This window comes from Crocodylus porosus, unplaced genomic scaffold (genome assembly GCF_001723895.1).
Source record: "Crocodylus porosus isolate Cpor-Errol unplaced genomic scaffold, CroPor_comp1, whole genome shotgun sequence".
Taxonomy (NCBI): Eukaryota; Metazoa; Chordata; order Crocodylia; family Crocodylidae; genus Crocodylus; species Crocodylus porosus.
This window is the reverse complement of record NW_017728886.1, coordinates 216117998-216126949: the sequence shown is the minus strand read 5'-3', so window position 1 is coordinate 216126949 and position 8952 is coordinate 216117998. Positions and strand designations below refer to the sequence as shown.

Below are 8952 nucleotides of genomic sequence, written 5' to 3'. Positions count from 1 at the left end.
TTCCTGCCCTTTGGGCAGGGGGCTGGACTCAATGATCTCCCAAGGTCCCTTCCAGCCCTAATGTCTATGAAATCTATGAAATTTATGAAACCCTTCATGCTGTATAAAGGACTGGTCCAGATCAGACCCACAGACCGACCCTGCATTTCTGATCCAGCATTCAGGCAACTGGAGACAACATGAATGCTGCTTGCAGGGCCAGTCTGGGTCTACATGCTGGCGCCAGCATGAAGGGCCCATCTGTGGATCACTCCAGCCTGCAGACCAGCTCTGTCCCCCTCATCTGACCTACAGGGACAGATCAGTTTGATATTCTTGTTTTAAACTTTGACCAGGTATACACTAGAGGCTTCTGCTGATATACTTATCTCAGATATGGGTGTGATTCTGACAGAACCCTATTGTAGATGCAGTTATAGTAGCAAAACTGTACTTCTACCTTACTTTACAAGTCACTGGATGAATCTACACGTGAAATTAATGCAACACAAACTCTGGAGCAGTTCAAGCTGGAGAACACTGCTAACAGGCATAGCATCTACATGTTCACCTGGGACTGTAGCAATTTAAGCCAGGGCACAGCAGTCCCAGGCTGGCAAGGGGGAACAGGGGATCAGCTCCAAGGCTCTGGGTGGCAGTGTCAGGCAGCAGAGGGACTGGCAGGAGCTGGAGAGCTGGCCCCTAGCTAGCTGGGCTGACTGGGTGCAATTTGTGCTCAGTGGTCACTGTCTACACGTGCATTGAATCATACTTAATGACTCCGCTGTAAAATAGTATTGACCTCAATAGTACTATATTACAGTAGAGTTAATTTACTGTGTCCTAATACCAGCACACTATGACGCTTTCAGCAGCAGCAGCAATCCCTCACAGTTGAGGATAAGTGGAGCTAATTAGTATATTCCACAGTGAAGTACACATGTAGATGCACCCATGTAGTGTTCTTCCTTAGTCCCTTTTGTCCCTGACCAGCTAGTCTTATTCTCCCCAGTAACTCCTCCTCCCCAGTCTTGTTGTTTAGGGATTCTTAATCTCCCCTCTAGCTGCTCATCAAATCTTTCTCTCTGCTAGCCTGGCCTCCAGCAGCCATTCTCTTGGTGATAATCTCTAGCTATACTGGCTCCTAGTCCCAGTCTTACTCCATGGTCCGTTCAGTCTTGGTGTCCCAATACACCAGCTCTTCTGTCTTACTACCTGAGCCCTGCCCATTCCAGTTCTTCCAATACAACATGGCTCTTTAGGAGATGACTCGACCTTCCCCTTACTGGTTCTCAGTTCTTGCCCATTCATTTCCAGTCTCTCTTCACTGGCTTCTCATCCAGTTTCAATCTCTGACTTATTTTCATCTGTCTTCTAGCGTGTCAAAGAGCCCTTTGGCTCCAAAACCCAGTTTTCTTGCCCAGTCAGCACCAGCTTCCTTTAGCTCTCCTGAAGCCTCCAGTCCTATTCTTACCTACTGTGTTCTTATGCAAACAAGCCTGAGAAAAATACCCAGCCTGGAAAATTTCAGCCCAAAGAGTTGAAAATTCACAAAGTGTTTTAAACAGCTAAAAAGGGTCTTCTAATGAGAAGTATTTGGCAATTGTAAAAATAGGTGGTACTGGCAGCCCTAATAATAATAATAATGCAATCTAGTTATTTGTAGTTAAATAAATTATACATAGCATGAGAATCATGACCAGGTCTGAATTTTTCTGCAAATGTCAGAATAAAAAAATAAATAAATAACACAGCTTATCTTGGCAGGTCACTAGCCTTTTTAAAAGGCCAGAATTTTAGTATACCTGATTTGCTCTGATGAGTATGGAGAGCTATAAGCAGCCCTGAATTACCCTATGAAACAGAAATTCAGGAAAACAGAATTTCAGATCCACCCCACACCAAAACCACAGCAGGCCTAATGGTTCTTCAGAGCAAATCACAGGAAGAAATTATGCATCTCAGTACTACTCTATAAAATACAGACGTATACAGAAGTCCAGTCTAATAATATACCAGTATATTAATCTAAATAGAAATATTTCCAATTAAAAAGCCTCTTCTTGCTCAGATATTCCTTTCAGTTTAAGAAGAACCCATACCACTTTTCAGTATGACGTTCACTCCTCTCAGTTTTTAATTCCTTAAGCATCATTTCATTGTTTTGCATAATGTTTCTTTAGTATGTTCTCTCACGACTGAAATTCTCAACTGCACTAAGAACAGTTAGTACAGATGAGTACAATCCTAGTGTGATGCTAGAATAAAGTATAGAACCCACAATTGGAAAAGCATCATATCACACTTTATCCCTTTATAAAAGGTAAACAGGTAACAAGTGTTTTAAACAGGCAAACAGCAAGAAGCTAAAACTATAAATATGTCACACTATACAACGGCAGCATGAGCATTTCTTTCTGGATGCTACTATCAATTTGTCCTTACCATATATTCCATATTGGAAGCTGGGGGATACACCTGACTCCGTAATTTATTATGAAGATCCAAGATACTTTGCATATCACTGTCTGTGATAGCCCTTTTCCCTCTTTGCTTGGCGATCCACCACTCACCATCCTCATCCGTGTACTTTTCCAAAAGTTTCTCTAATAACGTGGCATTGGGAAGGACCATTGCAGAAACTGTTTGAGCTATGAATAGCAAGGCAGTTACTCTGGGCCACTCCTGTGCTACACACTTCATGATGAATGACCTCAAAATTCCCAGGAGTTAACTCCAAGACAAAGTTTTTCTTCCAGATCTGTAAAGGCATGAGAGAGAGCGAAGTGATTTTGAGGTTAAAGTATTGGCCTGAATTAATTTGCTAAATAACAAAAGTCAAACTGTAGTTGGAAGGGGAGTGTGCCAGCGTGGTTTCTAAGGTGACAAACCTAGGTGCCAGTGAACGCAGACACACATAATTTACACTGTGGCTCTCAAAAGATAGCTTATCTTCAACCTCATGAACTGAAGATCATTCAAGTAGACATGGAAAGCACCCGTGCATCTACAGTTGAGTAAAAGCAAGCAGCTCATTGTAACTACTGAAAAGGAGAAAGGCACCGGCTGAAGACTAAACCAATTAAATCAGGTCCCCTTTGAATATCAAATGCAGCAAAAGAGCTGTTTTCAAGCCAGAAGGCTACCCACTACCCCCATAATGAGAACCAAAGGGAAAGCCCAGAGAAAAGATGAAAAAGGCATTTAACCCTCTCCTCCTTGCCCAAATAAATAAATAAAAATAAATAAAAATGTTTAAATATGATTGTAATCAAAAGCTTTCAGATGAGGGGGGGTGGGGGGGTCACATTTCCAGTTTTCAGAGAGATGCAGCCCACAAGTGAGTGGTGAGGAGGGCTTGATCATGACACTTGATGAACGGAGAAACAGCCCCGGATGAATGATCCCAAATGCATGCAGGAAATAGCAGGGGTATAACGTGGGCTCGTAAGTGCTGCACTACTCCCGGCTCTGAAAGCTCCCAGGCTGAAGAGCCACGGGCTGCCCCGAGAGAGCGGCTCCGAGCTCCGGAGGGAGGAGGCGAGGATGAACCCCGGGCAGGGCAGGGCAGGGCGCCGGCTCCGGCCTGGGCAATCCCTAGTCCCGAGGCGGGCTGCACTGCAGGACCCCGCGCTTGAAAACCCTGCTGGGATGCTGAAGCCAGGGCGCTTGGGCTTCGGGCTCCCACGCCTTGGCCGCTGTGGCCGGCTCGGAGGCAGCCACACGCTCCCGCCCCCGAGCGGCTCTTCCCGCCAGCCGGCGCCGCCGCCCTTTGTCCGCCGCGCCGGGGCGGGCTGCGAGCTTCCCCCGCGCCGTGCCGCGCCGCGCCGTGGACGGCGGAGCCGAGAGCCGCCCTTACCTCCCGCGCACTGCCCGGGGCTGCCGGCTGCGTGCAGCGCCCGCCCGGCCCCCCGCCAGCTGGCCCAGAAGTTGGCTGCCAAGTTGCTGCTCCCGCCTCCCTCCCGCTCCCCGCGGCTGCCGGCACCCGGGAGCTGAGGCGCGTCTCCTTTTGCCTCCTTTCCTCCCAGCCATTTATCCCGGGCCCGAGCGCGCCCACAGTGACGTGCCCCGGCCTCCCCTCCCCGGCAGCCCGCCCGCGGGGAAGCGGCTGCAGCCGCCGCCAGGGGACTCGGGCTCGCCGCCGTGGCGCTGTGAGGCGGCGGCGTGGGCGGGGGGGGCTCGGCCCTGGCCCCGGCCCCGGCCCCCGGGGGAGGGGGGAAGTCAGGCCGCTGCATCCTGCGGGGTTTTTAGTCCCCAGCTGCGCCCTCAGAAAGAGCGGTCCCCCAGGTTTCGGGGGGGCGGGTGCAGGTCAGAGGTGGACAAGGCTCTGTGGGGAAGTGTAGCATCTTTCATGAGACCAGCTCAATCGCTGGCAAAATTGTTCTTCACTGGCTTCCATGTACAAACACCCTTCCCCTCTGCCTGAAGAAGGATGGCTGTGGCCCAAAGCTGGCAAAGAACATTTTTTCCAACCATTTAGTTGGTCAAATCAGGGCCAGGCACAGGCATGGGTGAACTGGGTGGCAGGCCAGGGCCCAGACAGAAAGGGGATCTGAAAATGGTAATATTATTATTATCACCATCATCTCTGGCAAAGCAGGGATACTAAAAGCTCGCCCCGGCTGCCAGGAGTCTAGGTACAGTGCTGGGTCTGATAAAACATACCATATTTACCCAAAAAACCTTGTTTGCCTCAGAAACAGAGAGCACCAAACATTTCCAGATGCCAGGATATCCTGAGGCAAGAGCATCACAGAATTACAGCTTGACCCTGGGTCTGGCATGTGGATCCAGCCAGACTGGCCCTGAGCCCCCAACTTCTAACATCCGCATCTACTTCTACTGCCCTGCAAGATGTGACCAGAGCACAGGCTAAACTTCCCCCTAGCGCACCCCAGTTCTGGATCCTGACGCATAAACACCACAAAAACTTAGAACCAACACAGGGATCTGGCCAGATACATCCATTCATTATATACCTGGGATTGTCAGAGACCAGATTTTTTTTCTTAGACAAAAAACACTTTTGCTTCACTTCTATTTATGTAATAGACTTTTGAAGTTTGGGGAACTACTGTATTTTGTAGCAGAAAGGCCCTTGGGGCAGAGGGGGTGCACTGAACCTTCACCAAGATGGATGTCATGAATTTTTTTAACCGTAAAGGTAAAAGCAACATGTTTTGATGGTAGAATTGAGCACTTCAGGCAGTCTATAGCATGTTTATAGATTCATAGCTTGTAAGGGGCTGGAAGGAACCTCGCAAGATCATCACGTCCAGCCCCCCTGCACTTAGCAGGAAAGACAACTGGGGTCAGGTGGCCCCAGCAAGGTGACCATTATGTGGTGCTGCTTCACCAGTTTGCAACGGAGTATGCATTTTTTTGGTGCACTTGAAGTTGCTGCTGTCTTTTACCATTTAGAAAACAGAATTGGAGGGATTGTGGTTAAATATGGCCTAAATCCAGCAGGATTCCCGTACCATCTGGAATTAGAATGCGTTAGGACACCAATTTCTCCAATTCAATAGCAGCAGTAAAATTAGTTTTAGATTGCAGGGCTCAGGGTTCACAATCCACCTAGATCCCTGTTTTATAGACTAGGAATGCCAACAATCCTGGAAGTCTGGGATATTTGTACTAAATTGGCACTATGAAATTTGAGAGCAAAAGCCAAAATGGAATGTATTGTGCCTTTTCTGGGTTTCTATGCTGTTTCCATTTTAATTTACATTGTGTACTTGTGCATACATGTGTATCTTTCTTTTATATGTGCCTATAAAACCATTGCACAATAAATGCGGGAATGGGTTTATTTGTTTCTAGTTGCTTTTAAAACCTAAAAGACAGGATGCCATTGATGAGAGCAAAGGGGAAAAAAAATGAATCACTGGAGTACGGGTTATGGGTCATGGGCTAAGGAGGGAGAGACGGACTGAGGTGGTCAACTGAAGACTGTGGCATTGGTGTCATTGTGAAGACTTTGGCTTCCACCATCACAGTCTGCTGTTTGGTGAGAGAGGCAGCGGTCTGCTGGGAAGAGACAGCTTCCACCTCACTTCACTGGTGAGAAAGCTCTTAGCCAAAATGGCTGATCTGCTCGACCGGGCTTTAAACTAAGCCCACTGGGGGATGGATGGACACCAAAGCAAGCCCACTAGGCAACTACTACAAAAACAACAGGTGAGGGCACCCAAGGGCATGGATGACTGGTGCCTCATGAGTAAGGGGGGCACGGTCCGCTGGCGGCCAATTCCACTGGCCAGAGGGAAGTCCCCTGCAGCTGATCTCACACACTAAAAAGCAGCCATGCCGCTTCTGGAGGTCCCGCAACCACTTCCAGAAGCGGCACAGCCGCTTTTGTTGGCGGCCCTGCTCTCCTGCTGGCACTCGTGGGGCAGCACTGGTGCTCCCACCTGCCCCCCTGCCCACTGGCTAAGCAGGGAGTGTGGCCTGACAGGGGATGCACTGGTGCTCTCAGGGGGTGCACATGCACCCCTTTACACATGGCCACTGCCCAAGGGAATCCAGTCATACCCCAGCCCTGGAACGGTGTCCTTCTGGGAGTGCAAGGAAGCCTAGGGCTTCCAATGGGATGTTTACGTGTCTGTACACCAATGCCAGAAGCTTGGGGAACAAACAAAAGGAACTGGTCCTCCTACTAAACAAGAATGACTACGATCTCATAGGGATAATGGAGACCTGACGGGACTCCACCTATGACTGGGCCACAGGTATAGATGGCTATACCCTGTACAGGAAAGATTGTGCAGAAAAAAAGAGATGGGGGGGTAGCTCTCTATGTCAAGGAAAGCTACACATCTCTGCAAGCTGACACTGGCACCCAGGGAGGATGACAGGAGACCCTCTGGATTAAAATAAGTGGAGAACATGGCACAGGGGACACAATAGGTAAGCGTATGTTTTCTTCTAGGTTGGCGGATCTCCTCCAGCAGGCTTTAAACTAGGCTTATTGGGGGAAGCGGAAGACGAGGGCAGAGGAAGCCTTGGACTGCCAAACCAAGCAACACCCACAAGTACAGCCCAGCCTAGACCAACAAGCAGAACATATAAGCAGGTAAGCAACAGGGTAATGTTTAAAGTAAGGGGCCAGTGCACAAATCCACAAGCAGCCACAAATGCCTTTACACAGACACTCATAGTATGGGAAAAAAGCAAGAGGAACTTACCGTCCTGCCAGCTGACACCAACCCAGACATAGTGGGGCTCACTGAAACGTGGTGGGACCCAACGCATGACTGAGCAGTGAATATCAAGGGCTATAGGCTGTACAGGAAGGATAGGATAGGGAGGAAAGGTGGGGGCATGGCGCTCTACATTAAGGAGGAATACACATCCTCGTCAATTAGCAAAGAATCAGAGGAGGGGCACTCTGAAGTGCTCTGGGTTAGAATACGGGGCAGTCGCGGGGAAAGAGACTTAATGGTGGGGATCTACTACAGACCACCCAACCAAGGGGAAGAGATAGACCAGAAATTCTTAAGTCAGCTCACGGAGGTAGTTAGGTCAAAGGATGTGGTCATCATGGGTGACCTGAACTTTCCAGACATCTGCTGGGAAGACCAGTCAGTCAGGTCTGACCGCTCATGTAGGTTCCTAGGCAAAATGCAGGACCTCCATCTAACCCAGGAGGTGCACAGCCCCACCAGGGAACATGCCTTGTTGGACCTGGTGCTGGCCACAGGTGGTGACCTAGTGAGGGGGCTGCAGGTGCTCCACCACCTGGGCAACAGTGATCATTGCCTGCTGGAATTCACCATCCAGTGAAGGTGGCAAAGGCCTACAGCAAGGCAGCAGCCCTAGATTTCAGGAGGGCAAACTTCAATGAGCTAAGGAGAATAGTCAGGGAAGCACTGAGGTCATGGAGGGGAGGGGACCCAGGTGTCCAAGAACAGTGGTCACTCCTTAAGGAGATGATCCTCCAAGCCCAAAGGGAGGTAATCCCAACACGGATCAAAGGGAGCAGGAGGGCACAAAAGCCCCCATGGCTCACCAAAAGCATCCGGGAATGTCTTCTAGCTAAAAGAGAGGCATACAACCAAGGGAAGGGAGGGGCCATCACCAGGGAGGATTATGCTGCGGCTGCTCAAGGGTGCAGGGGCACAGTCAGGAAGGCCAAAGCGGAGATGGAATTGGGACTAGCTATTTGGATTAAGGACAACAAGAAGTCCTTTTTTAAATACATAGGGGGTAAAAAGAAGGTTCCGGGTAATGTCCCTCACAAGACACGCTAGGAAATTTGGTCGTCACACCAGATGACAAAGCTAATCTATTTAACGATTTCTTTGCCTCCATTTTTCTGAGCAGGGGCCGAAACAGTCACCCCCCCCCCGCCCTTAGACCCCAGGGGAGGCACACCTAGGCCAAGGGTCAGGGAGGATCTAGTCAGGGAAGTTCTGGAGGGACTGGATGGTCTCCACCCTCAAGTACTGAGGGAATTGGCTGAGGTCATTGCAGGGCTCCTGCCACAGCTTCACGAGCACTCATGGTGCTCTGGTGTGGTGCCAGAGGACTGGAAGAGGGCCAGTGTGGTTCCCATCTTCAAAAAGAGGAGGAAGGAGGACCCGAAGAACTATAGGCCAGTTAGTCTTACCTCAATCCTGGGCAAGCTTTTTGAGAGAATAATTCTGGAACATGTCCACGAGGGGCCAGCAGGGGAGATTAGGCCTAGGGACAATCAACACGGGTTCATTAGCAGCAGGTCCTGTCAAACCAACCTGGTGGCCTTCTATGATCAGATCACCAAATCCTTAGATGCAGGGGTAGCAGTGGACATAGACTTCCTGGACTTTAGAAAGGCCTTCAACACTGTCTCTCACCCCGTTGTAATTAAGAAACTGGGGGACTGTGGTGTCGACACCCACACAGTCAAATGGGCCACCAACTGGCTGGAGGGCCACACCCAGAGAGTGATGGTGGACGGGTCATTTTCGACCTGGAGGGATGTGGGCAGCG

General features: G+C 49.7%; 1 protein-coding gene across 1 annotated transcript in view; it reads right to left on the bottom strand.

Annotated features, from left to right (window-relative positions):
- CRISPLD1 (cysteine rich secretory protein LCCL domain containing 1) overlaps nucleotides 1-4041 on the bottom strand; it is a 63000-nt gene extending 58959 nt beyond the window's left edge. The window contains exons 1-2 of the mRNA XM_019549430.1: nucleotides 3839-4041; nucleotides 2425-2740 (exon numbers count right to left, since the gene is read on the bottom strand). Coding sequence (XP_019404975.1) covers nucleotides 2425-2682 — 258 coding nt within the window. The 5' untranslated portion in view covers nucleotides 2683-2740; nucleotides 3839-4041. The remainder of the gene's footprint in view (nucleotides 1-2424; nucleotides 2741-3838) is intronic.
- Nucleotides 4042-8952: the final 4911 nt, after the last annotated feature.